Genomic DNA, 25,653 nt, shown 5'->3' on the forward strand with positions numbered 1-25,653 from the left:
GTATCTTTTTTTTTCATCACATTGGCATAAATGGTCTTCCATACAGTGAGTGCAAACACGTGTTAAGAGAAAGATTGCCCCTCGTGCATGTGCTTGATACATTCAAAACCCCCTTTGACAGTGTCAAAAAAGCACGTGGAGCCCCCCTAAACACACACGAGATCTCGCGATGTTTACTTTGGCGCGGATGAACTACCCCTAAGGAAGTGACGTGTGAGCCTCGGTAGTACGCCGATAGGTATAACTGGAAGCAGCATGGTTCAAGGACACCGGCTGAGGCAGAGCAGATAGTGAGGAAGCAGCAGGCAGAGAAAACCTCGTGTCAAGAGGCAGAGAGAGAAGAAGTCAGTCTGTTTGAGCCGAAATTAAGGTGAGCGTTTTATCTTTAACAACGGCTAACTCAGCTAGCTTAGCTAAAATAGTTCAGACTGGAGCCGAAGGGGAGTTAAAGATACAAAAAATGTCCATAACAGCGATTAAAAACTGCTCTACTGCATGTTTTTTCTTAATACGGCTTGTTAACGAATTAAAAATACATATTTAATTTACTCTATTTAAGTAGCTGTAAGTTGTATGCTAACGTGCCCTAGCATGTCGCTGTCACGCCACCTGTCATTTGTTTTAAAACATGTCCATTGCTGTAGACATGAATCTGGTTTTTGCAGTTTTTATTGTCACGTTGCCAGTGAAACACCGGCGCCATAATGAAAGTAGCGAGTAGTCACGTTAGCAGGTCCCGCAGAGCTGAGAGACCTGATGTTAAATACAGCTAGCCTCCCTGGATGACCCTTCCTGGTAACTGTGTCAAACATGACACTGTTAACTGACCTTGACAGGCTGCTGCTCAGATAAGCTATCTTTATAACAATAGCTTCATCCTCAAGTCTAGACAGTTTTTTTTAAATAAACTGATTGTGCATGTATAGGGGCAGCTAAAAAAAAGTGATCTGATGCTCCAAATCCTCCTCAGACACGTTGCTTTAACATATGGTGGCTATATTTGGTTATGGATGAGTTGTCCCTGAGGCGGTGCAGTGTGGGTTAGTCATGGTTGCACACTGTTCAGACTAGCAGCAGATGAATTTGACAAGCCATTGACTTCCTTTGTCTTGAAAAGAGCAGGTCACCACACAGTAAAACTGGTTTCTTAATGTAATAAGAAAAAAAGGTCTGCTTGCAGTTAAAATTGCATCCAAATGCTGGGAAAAATGCAAGTGGTTGCTAGATTTGTGAAGCTCACCAGTAGGGCTGGGTGATATGGGTTAAAAATTATATTCCATAGATGACATATATATCAATATTTATAAATCTCCTCAAAAACACCTAATTAATACTAGAAGTAGTACTTTGAAAAAATAGTAATGTAGATGTAATGACTAAGTGGGAAAGGGCAAGTATCAAAACAAGTAAAACTGTCTGATAAGTTGAGAAAAGTACCTCAGTTTACTGTAATGCAGCCTTGAAAATTAGGAAAAAACACCCTTTATTCCACATCATGATAAGACAATATCTAAGACAATACACAGTTTCATATCTTGATGCAATATCATGTCTTTATATTTCCCAGCCCTACTTACCAGCCAAAAAAAATCCCCATTAGTAATTTATTGAGTGGCCGTTGATTTTAGAATCCACCAGCCACAAAGGCAGGCAGACAAAAAAAAGTTTATTTCCAACCCTGACTCCATCGGCAGTAGGGTTGTAGTGATACATTGGTTTCAAGTTATAACATGTTATGAAAATTTTACTTTTCTACGATATTGAGAAAAAAATGCAATCAGTAGGTGAATCACTTGCACAGGCACGTCTCCTTTTCCTCTTGACTGTCTTTTTGCACATGCCTCAGTGAAAAAAATGATCTCAACCTACAATTGATATGTTTTCCCAACTAAAAGCGCTTTTGTTTTATTGCTTTTAGCCTTCTGGCTAATTGTTTGCAAAGTTTTCATGCTGGGAACATAATTTGCAGTTGAAAATGGGATAATATGATATTGCAATCATCTTATTGGTAAACATTTATTAATGGTTACACTTACTTCACTTATACATATTGTTTCAATAGGGTTGCACTCTGTGATGGTATATATTTTTAATTAGCTTCTATTTTGGGATAGAATTTATATTTAGTTTATCTGGATTTAGTTTAAAAATAACATTTTTAAGTCTTGTTTGACACAAATATGTGTAATTTAGCAGGAATATAGCTTATATGAATCTCAATACTGATGAAAAAATAATCTTGATTATCATTTGGGCAATTTTTGCAGCATGCAGCCCTAATCTGCAGTAGTATTAGTCATTTGAACATGTCTTCTAGTGCTTCTAATCTTGATAAGCCTCAGCCTCCAAGGTTGTGTTCCTGATAGACATGTGCTCAGTGCAGTGCCACCTGGTGGGTCCCCTGCATATAGAAATAGGACCACCCGAAGCTGCATTAAAGCAAAAATACTTAAAGCTGACAAGTCGTCATTGTCTCCTCTGCAGAGGACACAGCTGCGTCCTTTGTTGCAGCTCTTGTCTTAAATTCAGAATGTGCTGCTGTTTTACTGGTGCAGCCCTTAATAAATGGGATTTAGCTGCCTCACTGTTCTACTTCTCGCTCTCATTTTTTTTCCCATGAGCTACTTTTCCCCAGTGTGACTCTCACATGATTCCCCCACCGCACAATGACTCCTCCGCACCCCTGACCCCTCTCCCCTCTCCCCTCTCCCCTCTCGCCTCTCCTGCTGCCCCCTATCTTTGTTCCCTTTTTCTCACCAGCGTTTTTGTCTCCCACACCTCAGTTTTTCCTCCCGCGACTAAGTTTCCTACATCTGTATGTCTCAGCTTGGTTTTTCACTTTGCAAAGTTGGGTGGAAATAGTCGTTGCAAGAAGAGATGAATGTGTGATGAATTTGCAATTTAATCTTCAAGAATTCTTGAATAAAAGTTTTTGCTTTGATCATTGATCATTGGTGAGCGTAATGAGAAAAACATTTGACATTTAATTCCTTGCTAAAGGGAATTATCAAATTAATAAAGTCCTGGGGTGGCCAGTGGCTCAGTGGATAAAGCAGGCGTCCCCATATATGAAGGTGGTGTTCTTGCTGCAGTGGCCGTGGGTTCGATTCCAGCTCACAGTCATTTGCTGCATGTCATCCCCTCTCTCTCCCCTGTTCACGCTATCACTCTGTCCTATGTAACAAAGGGAAAAATGGCAAAATGATAATCTTTAAAATAATAATAATAATAAAGTCCATAAATATAGCTTAAGCTGGTTTTTACAAGGCTATACTTACTTGTGTTGAGCAGTATAATCGTCCATTTGTCAAGCGTCTATTCTTCAACGTAAAGGAGCTGGTTGTACGATGGACTTAACGTGTTTTTGCAAGTTCAGTGAGGTTTAATCAAAGCTCAGTCTGTCAGCTGCAGGTCGTTGTATTGTCTATGATGACTGTTAGGTATTGGTACACCGTGATAATGATTTTATTGAAGTAAAGTAGTAATTATTTTTTATTTCTGTCTCTACATTAAGAGAACTGCAGGGATGATATTTATTTATAGGCAGCGTCGCTGGTTCCCTAGTCAAAAAGCGTTTGGAATTTTTCCATTGGATTTTGTATTACTGCAGAAAATAAACTGTGTGGCAGACAAGTTTATGATACCTTAAATGTTTTGTTCAGCAAAATAATCTTTACAAATGATCACCACTTAAATCAAAATCATTTTTGAAGCGTTAATACAAATGCCACAAGTAAAAAGCTAACGTCAGGCTATAAAAAATGTACACCACAGGTGCATGCCTTATGTGTGGCCACCAAATCGAAGCCATAAAGCTGTTTTTGGTGTGATGGCGTTCTGTAGTCCCTTTTAGCCACTCGCCAGCAACCGTCTTTTTTAAGACCCTATGTTGTAGAACAAAATGTAAAAGTCTCTTGAGCTTGTGTTAACCACAGGCCTTACCTCAGGCATCTAACCAAAAACCCATTCAAAAAACACACTCACGTTGCTATCTCAGTTCCAGGGTTAAGGACTTATTTCTGCACCGCTACATACAGATATATACATTACCATGTAGTCGTGATTGCTTTTTCGTTACACCTACAATTTCTCAAACACACAATGCTCAAAATATCTTTGATATAAACAATTAAGACAAGTGCTTCTCCACAACAATTCCAGTATTTCCTGAAGCTTTGTGCATGTTTCGAGTCAAGGCTTAACGACTGGTTAGGCAGGGTTTTCTCTAAATTGCATGGCATTTGGATATGTGGTTCCGGGAACGTCTCGAAGCTTTTACCGTAACAGGAAGACTACAAGGCTTTTCTTAGAGTGATGCTTTCGGTCACGAGGGCATCTGATAAAATCAGGTCATACCATTTTATGAAATGTGACGACAGAATGTTCTTGCATGAGTTTAAGTGCTTCCACAAGTAGTAGGCAGTTTTATCTAATGCAGCACCACCTGACGGTACCCATAAATTCGGTGCATTAAGAGCCTGACCTTTTGCTGATGGCAGAGCCCTGCAGACAAATTGGCTTGGCTTTTAATGCTATAATGATATGTTTTCAGCAGTGTAGCAAATGTATGGTTGCACTGACTAGCAGTAATAATTATGCAATGTAAGGTATAACTCTAGTTGTTTTTGAATGTAATGATCATGTCAGCATTGGACTGTCTGCTAGTTAATGCAGTGAATGAGTGTGATTGATGCAGTTCTCATCTCCGACTTCTTCGCCTCCTCTCGACGACCCTCAACTGACTTCACAATAGTTGTGTTGTAATATTAGAACAATAGTCCTCTTGCCACAGCGTCAATAACCTATTTATGAAGCAATGCTTTTTCAAAGGGATTTGTTGAGTTACTAAGAATGCCATGAGGAAGCTACTTTTGCAACATGTTCGACCTTTTTAAAACCAGAGAGGAATTTACATTTCAAACACAGAGAATAATCAGTTTAGAATAAAATAGAATATTGTCATTACAGAAATGTACAAGTGAAATTCAGTGCATCTCCTCTCAATGGAAGGAGGTTAAAAAAACATAATATTGACATTTAAGGAGGTAGAATCAGTGAATTTTGTGACTGTTCTTTCTCCTAAAAAATGACTCAAACTTGTTAATCAATTATCAAATTAGTTGCCGATAGGGTTGCAGTAACACACTGGTTTCACATCATACTGTATACATTTGCTTATTTATGGTGTGGTTCAGATGATTAACCACACCTGCAACCATCGAGCTTGTTGGTGTGCATTATGTATAAATATAGGTGTGGTTTCATCTTTTCAAACGTTTGATCTGACGAAGATCCAAGCAGGATCAAAATGTTGTCTTTAATAAACCTGTGTGGCATGGAGTAAGTGTGCAGTCGTTACCTTTTTCCCTAAAAAAAAACAAAACAACCAGAGAATCTCACCTTCATTTTATTTTCAAAAGGGAGACTTTTTACATATACTTGCATAAAAAATGTTTAAATTTCAATCATACTAAATTGTTCGTTCAATCAAAAGAAAACTAACGTTTGTTTTCATTCTTTTAAGGGTTATTGTTACTAATAGTAATTGTGTAATAATGTATGTTGTGATACCGTAATATTTTCTGATGTAGTCATCGTGACAGTCTCAAACCATTGCAGCCCTAGCTGGCGAGTAATTTATTAGCCGTCTGCAAGTCTGTGCAGTCCTTCAAGTTGAAAACAAATGTTTAGGTTTGATTTCTTAATTGGAAACTATTTTCAGTGTCTCGCATGTTTCTGTGATGTTTTCTTTGATTTATTCTGCATTATTTTGAGGAAAACAAGTCCTTTATAAGAGGTGAAAATGGCAGCCTGTTCCATATCTCTGAATTTTTTGGCCTTGACTACAAGCACTCAACAGTGCAGATGAACTTTGTTCAACATCACATTTTGTTCAAGCTTAGGGGACCGTGCTATCTTCCCTCATTTAGCACGACTGTCTAACTGGTTTATGCATGCAAGAAGGGCGTGACTCAAGTTTACTCTTACTATCTCTCTTCTGCACACACTTGGCTAAAAATTATTCAATGGAGATACAAGTTGTGCCTCGTAGTTGTGGTTCAGAGGCAGCAACAAGCAGAATGGCCCCGTGAAGGACATGAAGCTCATGCTATCATGTTGTAGTTGTTAGAGCAGTGTTAAAATTGTTTGTGTTTGCCATTTGTAGCTATTAATTACTTATTTGAGTTCTGTTTTATGTTCCAACTATCCATAGGTCTTTCAACTGAAAGGGTAGCTAATCTGATTAAAGTATTAAAGCCCGGTATGTTTGGTATGTAAGATTATAGACATGGCTCTGCCCACCTTAGAGAGCAATTAGCGTTACAAAGCAGCTAAGCACGGTCTGATACCTTTTTATAAGTCCACGTTGCTCAAGTGTCTTTTAAGAGGTCACTCGTTCTATTCAGTTTGTAACCTTTAAGTCTATAATGCATTTGGTTGTGTCAGTCCTCAAGGTTGTAGAAGTCGAGTCCTGGGGTTGTCTGAGGCCAAGCGGTTCTAAAGTTAGCTGAACTTCATAATGCCTCTCATAGCCAAAGTGTTTCCTGAGTTACTGTATGGCTTGTTTCCAACATGACTGCACCCTCGTTTGCTCGAGTGAAATGCACTTTAGAGTGCAAGGTTAGGCTTTTTATCTATGCCATCATGGAGGCATGCTGTTGGAGCTGAGCAAGGCCATGCTTTGGTGCTGCAAATTAGGGCAGCCTTGCCTGGCCGTTTGTGTCCCCTTGGCATTTGCCCATGCCAGCTCTCCTCACGCAATGTCCAGTCTGGACAGTGGAGCTTGTAAATTGGACTGAAGGGATCATTAGGAGTTTCTTTCTTTGCAGTTTGGCTGCTCAGCACACATCATTATCAGTGCAGGCAAGCCCAGCGTCTTTTTGTCTGTCATTTTCGGTTTTAGCTCTCCTTTCTGGTCGGAATAAAAGATGGTGCATGGATAAAGTTGTAAGCCATGCTCCAACATGTTTGGAATATGTGGTTTTGCTTGAGCCTACTGTCAACAAAACAGTGTTTCATTCAGTCCAAAGGTTAGTAAGTGTTGAAATGGTTTAACCCCTGTCTCCATATTATTCTCTCATGTGAGTTGATTGTTAAGAGCTGTTGATTAACCTACTTCAGAGATTGATAAGACCAAGGTTGTGTGAGACATTTTGGTCTGTTTTGTTCTTCTGAAGGTCAGACAGCATACGAGAGGACATGAGCGCTCTTTTAGTCTAAACATCATGTATGCATACTGTTACTGAGATCAGAGTTGGGTAGGAGTTACTTTGCTTGGGGCTGAAGAGTTTGGTTGGTTGGTTTAAGGTGGAAATATGTGAAATACTGCGAGCTCTTCATTGAAATGCCTTTTTTTGGAGGGTTTTTAACGTCAAAGCCCAGACACAACTGATGTCAAAGAATTAGTGGCAACGAATATCAACTGTTGCGTCACCTGATGTCGCCTGTGCCTCATTCTGATTCGATATTCAAATTTAAAACCAATATCTGCCAATAGCAGCAACGTGCCGATATTAGCATGCATCCCTAACCGATGGACCCTGTGGCGTGCAACATCAATTCAACATGCTGAATCTGCTGAAAAACAGTTGACAAGGACCTTCTAGTGCCAGCGGTGTGGCGCAAAAAGTAGTGCAACAGACGCTTGGCAACAGCCCGACACTGACAGACAGTTGACTGTCAGCTTGGTGTGTCAGGGCCCTCATATATCACGCCACTTACAAAAGTATTTTGCATATGCACTGAATGTGTAGGTTTCATTGGTTTGTACTCATTTTAATAATAGTTAGTTGCCGCAGGCAAGAGTTTGGATATAAAAAAATAATGTTGTTATGCAGCAGTCATTGGTGTCCCCTCTCTGATGTATATAAGAAAGCATTTCAAAGCAGGTGTAAAGCCCCCTGAAGCTAAGAGATGAAGACAAAAGAGACAACTCTAACCCGCCTGTATGCCCTTTTGTTGTCTAAAATGATGCCTTTTTAACGGGCAGACAGCTTTCCTCCGACCCCATCTAAGTTTTGAACATCTACATTGTTGTCTGGTATGTTTTGTTGTAGAAACGTGGCGTAACTTTGTGCTGCTTCTGTTGTTAAAAAATCCCTTCAGTACGAGTCATATTGAAAGGAAAAACACCCACCATTGTCTAACCATTGTGCTTTTACGGTGAATGAGGAAATGAAACTGCCGTTATTGTTGTGTAGTATGTGTTCATTTGATAACTTCCTGAAAGAGCGCAAAATGTCCATAGAAAGTTTCATTGTTGTTTTTGCAGACTTGTCACCAAACAGGTATGTTTGGAGTAAAGAAAGTTCAGCTTTTGTGACGAGCCTGAGCGTGTTGACACTTTCCTTTTCTCACACCTTTGACAATGAGCATTGAATCATAACAAGCCACAGTTTACCCCCAGGGATCAATTAAATATTTCTGATTCTGAATAATGTGTTGCTACTTGTACAGTATTCGTGTGAATTTTATCAACGTAAAAGGGTGTGTTTATAGGCACGATAAAATCGTTTTTAGACTGGTTGATCATTGCACTTACATACACCATCTTCTGCTGAATGCCAGGTAAATTCTGTCAATCTTACTTGCATTACTTACCTATGTCAACTTTTAAGGTTTGAATAATTGCATGATTTGGATTTGAATAATTTTGGTTACCGTATGTATTGGCTGATGTTGTGGATCAGGCTGTGTAGTCAGTTGGATTATCACCATTGTTTGTCAAAAGAAATGCAGCTGCAGAAGAGCACGGAGTGACTGTGAAGTGTCAAATATCAGTGAATCAATAGAAATCTCACTGAGTGGTCAGAAATTCTATACTTTGAAACTGTTTCTCTCTTACCGTAATGTGCAGTAATAATAAATAATAAATAAAATAATATCATCATCAACATTTGAAACCAGAGCAAATTGGCTTGATTTCTTTAAAAAACATGGAAAGAAAAAAATTACACAAAAATTGGCAAGAAATTAATAAATTGGTAAATCAACTGATTTCTTACCAGCTGCTCATTGCCTTTCCCCCCACAATGTTTCTGAAAGAAACTGCATAAAATGTTTCCACCTGGACCTGTGCACACTGCTATTTCTCCTCCACTCTTCTTGCTGTACCGTAGCATCAAACACCCCCACGCACACCTGCATTTATTTTGACAGGCTCTTCATGACGTTTGCATTTTTTATTTTTTTATTTCTCCCTGCTAAAGGGTTTTATGTTTGCTCCCATTGTGGCAGTTTACACCAATTAATCTTTGCATTGAAAGTAGGAATAATGAATATAAAAAGAGGTTTATCAAATTTACATTTAAATTTTTTATTTAATATATTATAGCAAGTATTTTGTTATGCTTGACTAATATTCTTTAAATTAATATTTAAAAACAATCTCATGTACACCCTTAACATACCCCCATTTCAGAAACCCTGTTTCAGCACTCGACCCATCTGACCTTCCATAGCTGAGACATCTTACACAATAAGCCTCTCTGCTGAGGGCGATCACATGCAAAGCTCCTGTTCCACTCATAATGCATTACAATATTTAAAAAAAATATACAAAAGACTTGCATTTCACGTCTTGTTCCTCTGCTAAATTTGAAACCTTGCTTTGTTTGGCCCTTTTTTCTGAATTGGAGCTAGTGGGAAGCGAGTTATTGTGTTATTGTATTCTTCTGGCGATGGAGTTCACATGGAGGCATGGAGTCTGTGTTGACCTGTGCTGGACACTGGTCTTTTGTGCCCAGGAACAGTGCTGCCTTTCAAGTTAGCAGCAAAGGAAACCCCATGGATGTTTGGACAAGAGGTGGGACGTATTCTTTGGACACCCCATTATTTCCTAGAAGTGAAACAGTGACACACTGTACAGAAATAAAACCATAAGAACAAACTTTTCCACCCAAAATCAAGGAAATGGGTCAAAAAGACTTCTCTTTTGTAGACTTGAAAAGTGGCTGCTAAAAAGTATTTATAGCCATCAAGTCTGCAGGGGATAACTGAGTCACTTTTTAAAACATCAAACCGTGAGAAAGACGACAACAGAAATGTATCTTTCAGCTTGACGCTTCACAAATAGACTTTCTTTGTTTTCCTTTTTAGATTGAAGCAGCAATGGACCAGGCAAGGTCGACGATATCCAAAATTGTGAGTATTACAACCTAGATCCTAAAATAACAAACTCTGGCTCAAGGAATTATCCTCCTCTTATTACCACGTATGAAATGAATGTTATTATACCTGCATTTTCTGCATAATTGGATGTTTTGTTTTGTTTTTCATCTTGGGGATAAATAATTATTACATTACATTTTATCAGCACCCTGCTGAATGATTATTAGGCAGAGTGACTTGAAAATATTTTCAGTACAGTTAATGTTGAATACATTATTTAGGTGCTTTAAATTGATTTATATGTTAAAATTATGTTATTAAATCATTAGTTTAAGCTTTTTTAAAGACTCAAAAAAATAGCACAACTTCATTGGCCAAGAGTCAACTCAAAAATATACCTGCAATATGTTCAGTAACGTGCATCAATAAAGAATGTGAAACAAGTGTACAACAAAGTTAATAAAGCCATTGCTCTGACAGCTGTAAGAGAAAAGTGAAGACTGAAAAATGAGAAACAAGCAGCCCTTCTGCCAGTGTTGAACTACTTCCTGTCAGACTTAAACACAAGTGGAAAAATAAAGATTTTAATTGAATTTCTTTCTTTCTTTATTTATTTTACAAGTACCCATACAAGCACAAGCCATTTGTATTATTTCTTTTAATTTAGATTAATTTAATTTTTAAAATTACATATACATTCAAATAAAAAGTAGACATTTAACGGAAGCAGGGAGTGGTTCTCCATTTGCTTTCGACGGATCATCGAGGTGGAAGATCTGCTGAGCTCATTTTCAGTCAGCTTTCATCCTTCTTTTAAAGCTTTCAGAAAACAACTGCTGTAAGTTTATTTTGTTATACACTTGTTAGACAATTTCTGTCTATGCATATTTTTAATTGACGTTATTTTTTATGTTGTTATTTGCACATGATGAGGTTGTGCTTTTGAGGATCGTCAGCCATGTGCTCAGGCCTGAAAGCCTAACCGTGATTTGTCAGAAACTATAGCTCATTCGCCGTTCTTAGACAGCGTTCTGATCACGTTAGTGAACACTGACTAAAGGATGAGTTAAATGTCATACTTTGTCAAAAACATTGACAGAGAAAGAAAAATAGAGCTGGAAAGAGTGGGCGATCACAAAACTGAAATGAAACAGAAACTGAGCTCCTCTTGTTCTTAAATTTTTGTTGGTATTTTACTGCTGATGTCACTTTTAAAAGATGCAAATAAAACTCTAGTTTGCACAAGCAGATTATGTATTACAGGTATTTAGATTTTTAACAAAGGTTTCCTTCACTACAATAATCCAGCCAGCCCTATTGTAAATTTTAGAAAGGTTTCAGAAAAATATGTTCTTAGCTAAATCATAAACCTTTATTTTTCCTCATATTTGCGTAATTCTGTCATTACAGTTTAACGGGGAGCCCCACTCCTACACACGTTTCAACTTGACCCAGAACATGGAAGGCGATAACAGCCAGGTGGAGATGAAGCTGTCGTCCGACATGGATGAGGAGGTCGGGGTAAATGGAGTGGGAGACCACCTCAATCACAACTCTAACCGCAAACCCTACGTGGCTCAGAAGCTTGGACGCACACCGAAGAACCTCTGCTTCATGGCGGCTGCCACCCTCCTCATCTTTATCATCGGTAAGAGGAGGGCGTTAATGAAGATGCTGTGATTAGTATTAACTTTGCATCACTCTAAAATGGCTTGGTGTTCCTCAAGGATCAATCTCAGGGCCACTAATTATAGTTTGTGTTGATGCTGTGACAAGGAAACATTGCCTGTCTTTACCCATATTGGTGACACATAGCTTTGTGTTTTGAGCTGCATTTTAGTTAAAACACAACGAGGATAAAAACTAAATAATTATAGAAATATATATATATATATATATATATATATATATATATATATATATATATATATATATATATATATATAATTTTTTTTTGGCCTCTGCGCTGGCGACATCTGAGGCCGGTAGCTTTATGTATTCCGGTTTTCTGTCTGAATGTCCGTTCCATTTTTGTAAATGTGATATCTCAAGATCGCCTAGAGAGAAATTCTTTCAATTTTGCTCAAACATCCTCTTTGACTCAATGATGAACAAGTTACATTTTGGTGACATTTTTTTAATCAATAAGGTCAACTTTACTGTGCAAACTGTGGTTTACAAAAACACTTTTCTGGCCATTACGTCATAAGTCAGGAAAAGAAGGGCGGACATGTGGTCAGATACTGAATTGTTGACACTTAATCTTGAAACTGTGCTGATTATTTAGATCTTCTGTGCTGACGGGCGGAAGATGTTTGTAAAGCATTTATGTTTTCAGAGACATGGATGTAAACTTGACGGGTGCGTGGAGGCATAAAACGCGAGGTGGTAATTCAACTGAAAACCAGAGCCGAGCGCGACGTTGTCTGTTTCTGAACAACACGGAGAGACTGAGGGAAGCTTTTATATCGTGTAGTTGATTCAGTGAAATGTAACTGACTGGATGTGTGCAGAGGAAGTTTCTCAGGTGGTGTCAGTTGCACATAATGCACAGTAATGTCATAGTTGGTCAGCGGTATAACGTTTCAAAATGCTGACTGTGTGGTTCAGCTGTAACTCGATGCCTTTACTTTGTCCTTGAATGTGTATGCCTTCTCTGTGGCGGTGCAGTTGTTCCTCTCTGTCCCTGGTTGTTCACTTGAGACCATTGTTACTTACAGGGTATTTGATTGGCTACCTGGTTCATCGGAAGAAGGACATTGCTCCCACCTGTGCAGCCTCCATTGCCCGTTACGATGAACCTGTTGCCCACGAGACAGGTGCTGCCCCGCTGATGGACTGGGACGATCTCAAAAATCTCCTCACTGAGAAACTCAGCGCAGCCAAATTTGAACCTGTCTTCAAGTAAATATGAACCCCACCCTGCAACGAGGCAAAATGTCTTTATTTGTATAACAGTTTCAGATCTGACTTACTGTTTCCTCCTCTCTTAGAGAGTTGTCCCGTGTCGACCATCGGGCGGGCTCTCCTGGAGACGAGACTTTGGCGAACAAGGTGATGAAGAAGTTTAACGACTACGGCATGTCAACCTGGACCGATGAGCATTATGTCAAGGTTCAGGACGCCCCGGCTTCTGGATTTAACAGAATTAAATTCAAGAACGAGACCAGTAAGAATCTGGAGGGATTCCTGTCCTACAGTGCCACGGGAACAGTGACGGTAATCTTTGAGCTAAATGAAGTGAAGATAATATTTGAAAATTAAGAACAGAAACATGTAAAGACAGTAAATGTATTTGTTTTTGTTCCAGGGTGCTGTCTTGTACACATATTACGGGCAGGAAAGCGACTTGAGGGTGCTGCGGGATAAAGGCATCAACCAGACCGGCAGAGTCATGCTGGTCAGAGCTGGTCGCATCAGCTTTGCTGAGAAGGTGGGCGGTTTTAGTCAAAAATACAATATGACTTTTTATAATTCTGTAAACTTTCTTCTTTTTCACCCTTTCACTCCACTAAAGTATGTCATTTAGTCCAAATTCTTTTGACAATAATAATTTCCATAACCTGTCTTAATTTTTATCTTACAGGTTGCCAATGCTGCCAAAATGGGTGCTGCTGCTGTTTTGATCTACCCCGACCCGGATGATTACGCTATCGGAGACACCGCAACACCGCTCTTTGGACATGTGAGTGTGGACACTTCAGAGAGACGTAAATATTTAGATTGTTGTGTTTACTGATGATTTGGATTGTTGCAGTATAATAGTTTTAAGGTATATTGCGCCATATAAACTGATAATTATCATACCGTGTACATGTACTTTTATACGGTATTTATTTTTTTTAAAAAAAACAACTTGACAGAGTCTCATCTTTATTTTAGCTATCGTCCAAAAGGAATACTTTTACACACATCAAAATTTTTCAAATGGTTTTAAGTTTCAGTTATAGTAATAAAATACATGTTTTCATTTATTTAAGCCACCTTAACTGATAATAATATTAATTTTGTGATACAGTTATACCGTGAAGCCACAATATTTTCTTATCGTATGTGTAAATCTCATACTGTTGCGACCCTACTGATGATTTTAGAGACATCAAAATATTTTAAAGGCTTCTCTCGGTGCCATGGAGTAGTTTATTGACGAGCGATTTCCTGTTTAGTTTTCATTTACCAGTCCGTACAGGAGCAATCCTTAAACCTGATACTTAAATAGGATCATTTGATTTCTTATGAGAGTAGTTTGGGTGTAAGAGTTTAGAAGGCAATGTTGAAATTGCCTGTAGAGTTTTTTCATGTAATTTTCTGTTTTAAATTAGTCACAAACACAAAATAACTGAAAATATTACTGTTAAATCATAGCTGTTGGCAAACTGGTAAAATGTCTTTCTTTACATTTAAGCATATTCGGTCTGTTTCCCACAGGTCCACATGGGTTCAGGGGACCCCTACACTCCAGGCTTCCCCTCCTTCAACCACACCCAGTTTCCACCTGTCCAGTCTTCAGGCCTGCCGAAAATCTTGGCTCAGACCATCACAGCCGGCATGGCTACCAAAATCCTGAGGTCAGACTCTCATACGCAGAAACAGTCAGCTAAAATATTCTTCTTCCGCTGTGATTGTCTTCTACAGCTAACTTAACGCTTAACGCTTACTGTCTGCATCCTACAGAGCCCTGGGGGGTCAGAATGAGCCGGAAAGCTGGGGGGGCCTCAACAGACTGGGAGGCGAGAACGATCTCATCACTGTGGAGGTCAACAACGTCCTCAAAGAGAAAAAGATCAATAATGTCTTTGGGGTCATCAAAGGGTTCGTGGATGCAGGTATGTACACAGATCGTAGCATCTCTGTGCTGTTAAATAAACACAAGCCATTAAATAACCGTTTTTGTGTGTTATTGGTTTATATTTGTTTATTTTACTTAAAAAATGCTAATGATATTTTTTAAAAAAGTGACTTTTGTTATCAGCACAAACATCACTGTGATTCGGTATATACGTAGAACATGACAGCATGTGTGATTATTGTGTCTTTGTCTTTTTATCGTAGATCGTTATGTGGTTATCGGCGCCCAGAGGGACGCATGGGGTCCAGGTTTTGCCACTTCGACAGTCGGTACCAGCGTCCTGCTTGAGCTGGCGCGTTCCATCTCAGACATGGTGAAGAACGGTGAGTCTCATGGCAGCTGATGTTAAGCTTTTAATGTGAAACACGGCTGGATTTGACTTAACTAAAACTGATGGATGGAGCTAAACTTTGTATCGGATCCCACAGGAGCCACTGAAGAGATGCTAAAATAAAACGAGAGTTTCCTTTTTAGCGATGGCACCGCTCTTTTTATTCATGTGCCTTTTTTATCTCCTTGACAGACGGATTCAAACCGAGGAGAAGCATCGTGTTTGCCAGCTGGAGTGCAGGTGAATATGGGAGTGTCGGCGCCACCGAGTGGCTGGAGGTGAGAATTACATCATGAAGTTTATGCCGAAAGTTTTTCCATCTGTTTTTTTTTCTCATTTTAGTGAGATAGATCCAAGCATTATTTATTTATTTTTTTTAAACTTTTTTAAACATAAAAGATAACATTACATTTAATAATGTTAAAAATAAAATTAACCCTTTGAAACCTGGGGCCACATCACTTTTTTGTGCTGCATTTAAGTGGCCTTCACTTATTAAGGATGCAGTATCATCAAAAAAATGAAAAAAAACTATACATGTTATACGCTTGCATTTTAAGATTTCCTTTCATTTTACTAGCAAAAGAAACTTGTGTTGTTTTCTGTGGCAGTGTAATAAAAACTCATTTTTCTCAATCAGGAGCTTTTACGCTGTAATAATTCTAACTCTTGTTGGTACTTTTTCCTAAATTGTGTCATTGTGTTTTTGTGTGTGTATCCAGGGTTATCTTTCCTCTCTGAGCATGAAAGCCTTCGCCTACATCAACCTGGATGCAGTTGTGAAAGGTACGTACTTCAGGTTTTTAGACTATTAAATATCTGACAGCGACTGAATCACAATTTTTATTCACTGAAACTTCTAGGTCAAAGATGTTCAAAAGATGTTAGCAAAGCAACACAGCACGTTAGAAACGAACGAATAAAAAAGTTTGCTGAATTTACACGTCTGCAATTTAAAATAGTGGCCAGTTTCATACCCAAAAATGACTTTTGTTACTCAAGGGCATTCTCATTTTTTTTTTAAGTGAAATATTTCAAAAATGCCACAAATTCTAAGTAAATATAAAAATGTATCAAACTCTAATTGTTGGAGAGAATTTGGTGAAGAGAAAGTGAATCACAGTAATGAATTCTGGTCATGTAATTTTAAAAATGTTCTGTGGGAAAATTCAGTATTAGAAATTACTAAAATCTTTGGCATCTTCACTAGCAAAAATCCAGTGTGTTTACTGCCAGGGAAAATACCAGAAAAAAATGAGTTTTTTTTTAATGATAAGGGTATCCATGAATAAACAGATAACTTAAATAATCATAAATGGAAAGATCTTGTGAATGAAATGTACAAAATGGAGAAGATTACAACAAGAATTAAAAATAAAATGCATATATTTGAAGAAAGATGTAAGAAAAGGATTAAAAATATAACATAACTTACATTTTTCTCTTCTCCACTTGTCTCACCTGCTAACTCATATTTAACGTGGAAAAGTATATGAAATAAGGTTATCCAGTAACATGAAATTACTCTGAATTTTGAAGGATTTGTGAACTGTGAATGGTTTATGAACTCTCCTGAATGGTTTATTATTATGCATATTTATTTATTTATTCATTTGTTTATTTTTTCTATTTTTTTGTCTTTATCTCGATTTAATTTAGACGGTATATATTGCCTTTACTAACCATTTTTTGTATGTTATTGGTTTATATTTATTTATTTTACTTAAAAAAATGCTAATTATATTTTTAAAAACAGGATTTTTGTTATTAGTGCGACATCGCTGTGATTCGGTCTATACGTAGAACATGACTGCATATGTAATTTTCAGAATGACTGAATCATAAATTTTGTTTTCCAGGTCAGAAAGGATTTAAAGTGGGAGCCAGTCCTCTGCTGCACGGCCTGATCGAGAGCGCTCTGAACGAGGTAAATCCGCAGCTGGAGGGCTGAAGCACGTTCGATACAAGCCTGCAGTGATGTCATTACTTAAATCATCAAACCTTCATATACAACCGTCTTCTCCTCAGGTGCACTTCCGGAGTGGGTCTCTGTTTTCTCAATATGCAAAGGGAAACTGGGAATCAAACGTGTAAGTGTGACCAGTCTGATGTTTCCAGTCACCTCCACAGTGTTTATACGTCACCCTGACACTGCGCGGTCTCACCAGTATCACGTCCACAGCTGGAATGTGTAGAATAGCTGTCATTCTCCAGTTTGGCAAACGTTCACTGCCTAATCTTCTTTTTCCAAATATTGAGCTTAACTGGGAGAAGCTCAGCTAAAGCGTCGCTCTGCGTGTTTATTTTCCAGGTTGGAGCCTCTGAAGGTGGACAATGCTGCGTATCCTTTCCTTGCCTTTTCTGGCATTCCCTCAGTGTCGTTTGGATTCACCTCCGGGAGCTCAGTAAGTCATCCTTACGAACTGTTGGTTAAAGGGTGACTTTGGTATTTTTCACCCTGGACTCTGTTGTTCCATGTTTTTGTGTCCAAGTGACTTAAGTTTTTTTTAAACTGGTCCAGTATCGAACAAAAACAAAACAGGCTGCCCTACTGAGACTGACCTTTTTTTAAAGTGTTACGTCCTTTTTGTTCAACCAGAAACAGCCCTGAAATCTCTAGATCGAAACCCACCAGGCTCCATTTAACCCTTTGAAACCTGAGCCAATCGGTTTGATTTCTTGCAAAAACAAGGAGAGAAGGCAGTATGCAACTTAACGACACTTGGCCCAGAAATTAGCAAAAAATTAACTAAAAACAATCAGAATGAAATGAGCCAAAGGAAGTCCTGGAAATTGGAAAAAAAGTATACATCTTTTTGTTTGATATAATTCTAAATATATGTAATAATTCTGAATTATTATGAAGTCTACAGAAACTAAATGAAACCCATTAAAGTTTCTCGGTTCGGCTTCCACTGTTCCAAAAAACACCACCTCTGTGTTGGTTGAAAAATTGTTGTTGCACACTCACAATAACAATCTGAGCCCATCAGTGACAAAAACACTTTTAGCGCACAAATGCTCCGAGCGTTTACGTTGCAGCCTTTTTTTCGGCTACGAGCAGCAGCTCTCTCAGTTTATACTGCACCACTTTCAACAAAAATGGGAAAAATGGTCCAGTTCGAAAAATGCTGAAATGACCCTGTAAATAAATACATTTTAGCCGATAGACACAGCCCAGAACAACCTTGTTTTTTGAGCCATTACGTTAAAGTTTGTTTCATCCTAGTTTATTTTTTCCAACTTAAACTCTCAACATGTGTTGCTTTTCCCTCTCAGGACTACCAGTACTCTGGCACAAACCTGGACACCCGGGAGAGACTGAACAGCGCCACGGGCAACCAGGTTCCTCAGCTTGCCGAAATCTCGACTAAGTTCGCAGGACAAATTGCACTGAGGCTGGTCCACGATCATCTGCTGCGGATGGACCTGACTAAGTACGACAAGGTCATTCGTACTCACATGGTTCACATCAACTCCAAAGTCAAGGCTGTGCAGAGGGTGAGTGTCCCGTTGTTCCTTTTTTTACTGACTTGGATCCAACTTTTCCAGCATATGACTCCACAGTTAGGGTTGTTCCCTCATCGAGTGTTCGTGTTCGTGCCACGTCTGTATGTATGAAGATAAATCATCAGTGATTTTTTTATATATGACTCCTAATTGAAATTCAAGCTTTGTAAAGTAGCCAGTTTGCCTGTTTTTGGTTATTTTTCAGTTGATTTTGTTGCAGTTTTTTGCCTTAACTGAATACTTCACCCACAAAATGACCGTTTGTAACCCAAATATTCCCTCGAGTTGCACATCCGTTTAGTTTTGTTAATTCAGAACTCTAAACAAACCCTTTGTGTGCTTCCAGATGCAGCCCCAGCTGTTGCCCAAGGCCCTGACGATGCAGTGGTTGATCTCTGCCTCTGGCTCCTACAGCCGAGCCTCTCGCAACCTGGCGTCAGACATCCAGAACAGTGACCTGGACGACATTGAGATGTGCCGTGTCATTAATGACCGCATCATGGCGGTAAGACCTAGATTTAGACTATGACTTATTCTGTGGCTATTTATTCACATTCAGCTCTAAACCTCCGTAAATTCAGAGTATCTGGTGAAAAAATCCCACTTTTATGTCCTTTACTGTTTTGCTGGTAGAAAAAGTTTGTTCATGTGGGACACTCACTAATCTGAGAGAGGCAAAGTTGAAATAGTTTTTTACATGAGATGTTTCTGTGTTTTCTCACTGGTTTAATCTGGGCGGGGCAGTCGAAAAAAAGGTGATGTCACCTATTTCCTTTCACCAATCAGAAATTAGCAACATCTGCATCAAAGTAGGAATAAATTTGTGAGCTTGGTTGCTTATTTTGCCAGCAGCAGCAACACCGTCTGTGCAGTGATACGGTTTGCGGGTGTAGTTGGGTGGAAAGGAAAAAAAAGCTCCTAAATGAAACTGCTCACAACAAGTTCTGTGGATTATCTTTAGTAAGCGGCTCATGATTTCTGTAAAAGAGAAATTTCTGTTGTGTTTTTCAAATGTATTTTTTGGTGCTTTGAGCTCCACAAGCCGAGTGCCGTAATATTGGAAACACTGAAAGTGTATTTCTTGGCTGTAAAAATGAACACGTCCTTTATTTTACGCAGTACCAAAGAAGGGCACTGGTGAATATTTAAAATTTTAATCAACCCTTTCAAACCTGAGCTAATTGGTTTGATTTCTTTCAAAAAGACAGGGAGAAGGGAAAAAGCAACTTAAAAACACATGGACAAAAAATAGCAGAAACTAGTTAAGTTACATGAAATTACCTGAAAATAAGCAAAAAACAAAAAGGAAAAATGAAACGCAAAACCACACAAGAAAATGTTTTTTTCTGTAACATAAATTTTAATATATAATTATAATGATTTTTGTAACCTTTTACTAATTTCTTAAAATTTGTGGAACTTTTTTTTGTCAAGTTGGTCATTGCCCCCCCCGGTTGCTCCGGTTAAACAGCTTGTGAAAGGCGTTCGGACACACACAGCACAAGAATACTGATGTCAAACAAGTTTTAAAGGGTTAAAGACAAACTTTTTCCAAATAAAATTAAATTCATCCAAGAAATTCTCCTCCTGTATCTGTAGGTGGAAAGGAACTTCCTGTCCCCCTACGTGTCCCCCAGAGACAGTCCTTTCCGCCACATCCTGCTGGGCTCCGGACCTCACACTCTCAAGGCGCTGTCCACCCACCTGGAGGCCCTCAGGATCGACCACCCCGACTCGGACGCCGACCTGTTCCGCAACCAGTTCGCCCTGGCGACCTGGACCATCCAGGGCTGTGCCAACTCACTGGCAGGGGACATCTGGTCTTTGAATAATGAGATCTAAAAGAGTAGCCCCCCCTCTTTGTCCCTTGTTCATGATTTGACCCTCTTATTACAACCGACGGTGAAAGTACGCTGTGATCATTAACTCACAGATGCACAGCGTTTTAAATTTAAGACAGGAAATGATCAGAGTAGAGCTGCTACTAAAAATCATTCATCACTTTTGCTTCGTTAATGTCACACTTGAGGGATAAGCTCCTCTTTCTCCATAAAGCCAAACATTACAGATAAAAATGTACTTAAGCCTTTACGCCTTAACACAAAGAAACTTTAGAGGGTCATTTTCTTTTCTTCTCCCACTTTGGAAAGAAAAATTTTCCAATAATTAATAATAATTACCGCAATCTGAATACTTTGGTGCTAGTAAGGTCTACCTTCAGATGGCCATGTCATGTGGCAGTGCTACTTTAATTGGTGTTACCTTACCAATGAGCTGAATGTAGTGAAATTAAGGTTTTTTTCAGCACAGTATCAGGTCATAATCACAGCTGTGTTTTCCAGCTCAGAGATGCACGAAACACAAACGGCCAGTATGATATTATTACAAGCTAATGATCTTCCATCTGTTTACCACAATTATTACAAATCGAAACTGCTGGTTTTCCGTCTGCTGCTGGAGCCTCGTGTTCAAACTGAGCTGGTTTTCTATTGGTAGCTATAATTTCATACTGTGCTGAAACCTGCAACTCAAGTCAATGTTAGAGATTTACAAGTTGCTGAAAAGGAGAGATTAATTAAGAATAACGCAGCAGTGTCAAACAGAACACAACTAGAAGTAGATTTTGGACAATCAGCTGTTGTTACTTGGCACCGTTTTACACTTAAAGGGATACTTCACCTGCAAAATGACCCTTTGCATATCAGTTTCTCAACCTGTGTTATGCTGAATTTGTGAGGAAAACTTAATTTTTCTTGCAAGCCTTCACGGTAAAAAAAGAATCCAAAAATTGAGACAATTGTTGTTTAACTGAAGTCATAGGGGTCCACCTTTAACAGCAGCAAAACCATATCAAAACATCTGTTTACACTCTCACACAGCTCCTGCAGTGTAATTCAAGTGTCAGTCATCCGGTCGTACGCCCAGTACTTCCCAAACACATGCATTTTTACTAAAATATTACAAGAGTGCTTTTTTTAGGACAAAGTTAGCGTCACCCTGGTTCCCTCTTAAAAAAGCCTGTGGGATTTTTCCATTCGTATTATTGCAAAAAATAAGATCTACAACATATTTTATGTTGTAGAACAAAATGTGAAAGTCTCTTGAGCTTGTTTAACCACAGACCTTTTTTAGGACATTTAACCAAAAACCTTTTCCGAGTTTCTATAACTATTCGGCCCTACAGGAGGCTGTACTGGTGTGTTTGAAATTGTAATGTTTTTGTAATAAATACACGTGTAGAAAGTACTGAGCTCACGACTGGACAAATGAGACTTAAATTATACTGCACAAGATGATTTAGAGTTTGTAAACAAATGTTTTGATAAAGTTTTGTTTTTTTTAAAGATGGACTCCTTCAGTTCATCAAGAATTTGCACAATTTTTGGATTCTTTGTTCACTGTGGAGGCATGTGAGAAAAACAGACTTTTTACACAAATTGAATGTAACACGGGGTGAGAAATGGAAAACCAAACAATCATTTAGCGGTGAAGTCTTTCTTTAAGAAAACTCTAACTGCATGCAACAATTACAGAAAAAGAAATCTGAATTTAATTACCTCAATCGTCCGCCTCCTGACATGAAATCTCTGTTGGCCTTTTAAAAAAAACAGAGGGAGAACGTCTCCAAACATGTGGCACTGAAACAGAAACCGTACGTCTATTTATTGTGTTATTTATTTATCAGTGGCAGGGTTCACTATAAATAGTTTTTTTATTGCCTTTTATAAAAAACAAATAATAGTGTATAATTATCGGGAGCAGTGCCTTCCATAATTATGACAGTTATACTGTCGAAATGACAAAAGCAGCATCTGCTAAAAGACGCGTACGTGTCGACCGACGGCCGGCACTGAACATCCAACGCTCACCGCACAACTCGAGGTCGTTTCTAACAAACTGACACTGGTTTGGTCTTTTAGGCCGGCTCACATATCGCACCTTCAGAGGTATTCACTGATCACCTCTGGGTGTCAGCGCCGTCCCTTGGTGCACGTACGCGTCTCGTCCGACGACATTATCGGGAGCAGTGTCTTCCATAATGTGAAAAAGAAGAAGGTAGTTTTTGCCTACCAGTGTGTGTCCGTATCGGAGGCAGTGCCCTCCATATTTCACTGTAGGAGTGGATGTTTTTATTATCGGGAACAGTGTTTCCCATAATGTGTAAATATACGATATACATTGCTTCATGTTCGCATCTTTAGATTCCCTCTACGATGTTTCCATGCTTGTGTAGTTTGAACATCAGCGCTTATGAAAACATTGGCCATCCATCTCAGTCGTAAAGAAGCTGTCTTTACATATTTCTGGGTTTTCTTTCTCGAGCTCATTTTAATCAAACGCTGATAATGTGCTTCTTTGGGCTTCATGAAGGTGTTTCTGCTTTAAAGCAGAAAACGTTAGACGTGTGTGGGACTGCTGGTTACAGCGCTGTGGTCCAGAAAAGAGCACAGCTCAGCAGATTTGTGAAAGTACACTCTTACCTGCTATTTTTGATGTGTTCATTCATTGTTGTTAAGAGATTTCTTTGTGCCTTTCTTTGTTTCATGACTTACAGAGGTGCTGAAGGATGTGTACTCGGCTTGTTTTGTTTAGTTTTGACTTTTTTTTCCGTTGTCTGCTAGAATCGGGAGTTACTGGTTAAAAGATCTGTTATGCTACAACACCGTTTAGATAAAGTTACCAGAAGAATGAAAAATGTGAGTAATGAAATCAATGTTAATGGGATTTAAACTTTACACAGTGAATGTTACAGTAGTTAACGTGTTCCTCCTTTAGCTAATCTGCTAATTTGGTCACTTATTTTCTGTTTATTTTATTTTCTGAAAAGCAACATTCTCGTTGAAAAACCCTGAATCTGCAAGGGTTTTAAAATGATGTGAATCATTCATACGTTCGTGCTTTGAGTGATTAAACTGATCTACTGATCAATAATGCGGCATATTCTGGAAGTTACATTTGTAGATGCAAACATAAGAATTGGTGTGTAACATTTGTCTTAGGTGGGATTTCAAAAAATTCTTGACGTGGATAAAGAATGTGTTTGGAAATTGTTAAAATAACAATGCTTTTTTCTGTGCTCAGATTTGCCTAGCTTCACATTTTTGTCGCTGCAATAAACAATCACATCACAACTGTTTAGTGCTGGTTTGATTATTGGACTCGGTTTTTCGTACCTGTCTACAGTGACACTCCTGTGATGTTAAGCTCGGGGGACGGTGACACTTAATAATTACAAAATAACAGACTGATCATGAAATATGTATGGGAATTATTTTATTTTATTTTTTGTAAAAAAAGAAAAAATCAGTATGCATTGCTTTGTCATAAGACTCTAGATACGGGTATCTCCTTAAAGGGACAATATGATGGAACTAGATGGTTCTTGGCTTGTGCTGCTCAAAGACCCCAAAAAACAAAATAGAAGATAAGGACACACAAAATATATAGAAATAAAAACAAAAAAATAAAAAAAAATTAAATACAATAAAACTAATAACAATAAAATGACATAATAATAATAATAATAATAATATGGCTGATATCTCCAACACTCAGAAACTCACACCAAAACTGTCTTGACTGATTAATGGCACTACAGGTAAGAGGAAAAATACACAATAATAATAAAAATAGTAATAAAGGCAATTCTGAACTCCATTGCTTTCTCTCCATTGTGGCCCCACTGCTGCATAAAATCCACTCAGCAATGATCGTTTTTTTACCCCGATGTTTGGACTTCACTCTGCAGGATGATGGATGAGCAGAATTTAAATTTAGAGGCTTTTAAACTACAAAGTAGTAATATTCAAGTAGTCGCAGTATTCAGCTACAGAGAGGGGAAAAGTTTCTCTGTGCTTGTCTTAATTCACAATAAAAATGTTTGTGCACAAAAAAAGCTTTGGAAGCACGTCATGGTCCAATATGAAACTTAACACAAGTGTGATGAGGAAACATGAAGTCTCCAGTGAATGTTGCACTCCGAAAAATTAACCTTAATAAAGCAGGAATCATCTTGTATCCGGCAGTTAAACCAATGAAATAAAGAATAATTAAACAGTTTCTTGATTTTTTTTAATGAGGAAGGAAGAATTAAATTAAATTAGAGACCCTTGTATTGCAGACCTGACAGACAGTCCACAAAATCCAGACAAAATAGCTGATGTAACAGTATTTGACCAGATGATGGAGACAAAGTAAAACATGTTTTTTTTTCAACTGCTTTTAGCTGGTACCTATAATGTGATTGTTAATGAAGTGAACATGTGCATTTAAACAGGAGTTGGACATTGGGAAGTTGGAAACCCTTTTTGTGAGAGGAATTATTAAGAATGATATAACTTGATGCACTTCAGCTTGAATTGCAGTCGCGTTAACAACCTTACACATTTTGTCTATTTTAAACTCAAGTTTTTACCGCTTTTGGTTGAAACAGCAACCATGATAGGAAATTAAATGTCTGAATACATTTCAAAACCACAGCACAAAACATGTTTACAGAAGTTGCATCAACAAAGTGGAGCAATATTGCAAAATTGTATCATGTCCCTTTAAGAGTGGGCTGACAGCCTGAATGTGTGTCAGAGATAGGACAGAAATAAAGAGCTCTCACTTTGGTTTCGATTCCTGGTGCAGCAGGAACAAAAAAGCAACATGCAGAATTTACGTAGAACTCATGTTATGCAATAAAACAACATTTCACGTCCAAAAACAAATGAACAAGACAATCTAAGGTCCCAGGGTGACGGGAGGAGAGGACTACTAACTGCAGACTTTATTGCTATTTAGGGGAAAGAGAAATCCGGGTATGAATAATTGATGCTGACTGATCCACTCTGCTCTCATTCTCCACCAG

General features: G+C 38.5%; 1 protein-coding gene across 1 annotated transcript; it reads left to right on the forward strand.

The window, feature by feature from the left end:
* Nucleotides 1–212: 212 nt before the first annotated feature.
* On the forward strand, nt 213–23,932 carry LOC121951222 (transferrin receptor protein 1-like). The gene is made up of 18 exons (XM_042497473.2): nt 213–370; nt 10,099–10,143; nt 11,521–11,758; nt 12,831–13,014; nt 13,104–13,329; nt 13,421–13,543; nt 13,697–13,795; nt 14,539–14,678; nt 14,785–14,936; nt 15,163–15,282; nt 15,483–15,568; nt 16,013–16,076; nt 17,150–17,217; nt 17,319–17,380; nt 17,602–17,695; nt 18,570–18,791; nt 19,147–19,305; nt 20,400–23,932. The coding sequence occupies exons 2-18, from the start codon at nt 10,111–10,113 to the stop codon at nt 20,640–20,642; spliced, it is 2,313 nt and encodes a 770-aa protein (XP_042353407.2). The 5' UTR covers nt 213–370; nt 10,099–10,110; the 3' UTR covers nt 20,643–23,932.
* The last annotated feature ends 1,721 nt before the right edge of the window (nt 23,933–25,653 follow it).

The sequence above is a fragment of the Plectropomus leopardus genome, chromosome 12 (assembly GCF_026936395.1).
Source record: "Plectropomus leopardus strain MGB_pleo_1.0 chromosome 12, ASM2693639v1, whole genome shotgun sequence".
Classification (NCBI taxonomy): domain Eukaryota; kingdom Metazoa; phylum Chordata; class Actinopteri; order Perciformes; family Serranidae; genus Plectropomus; species Plectropomus leopardus.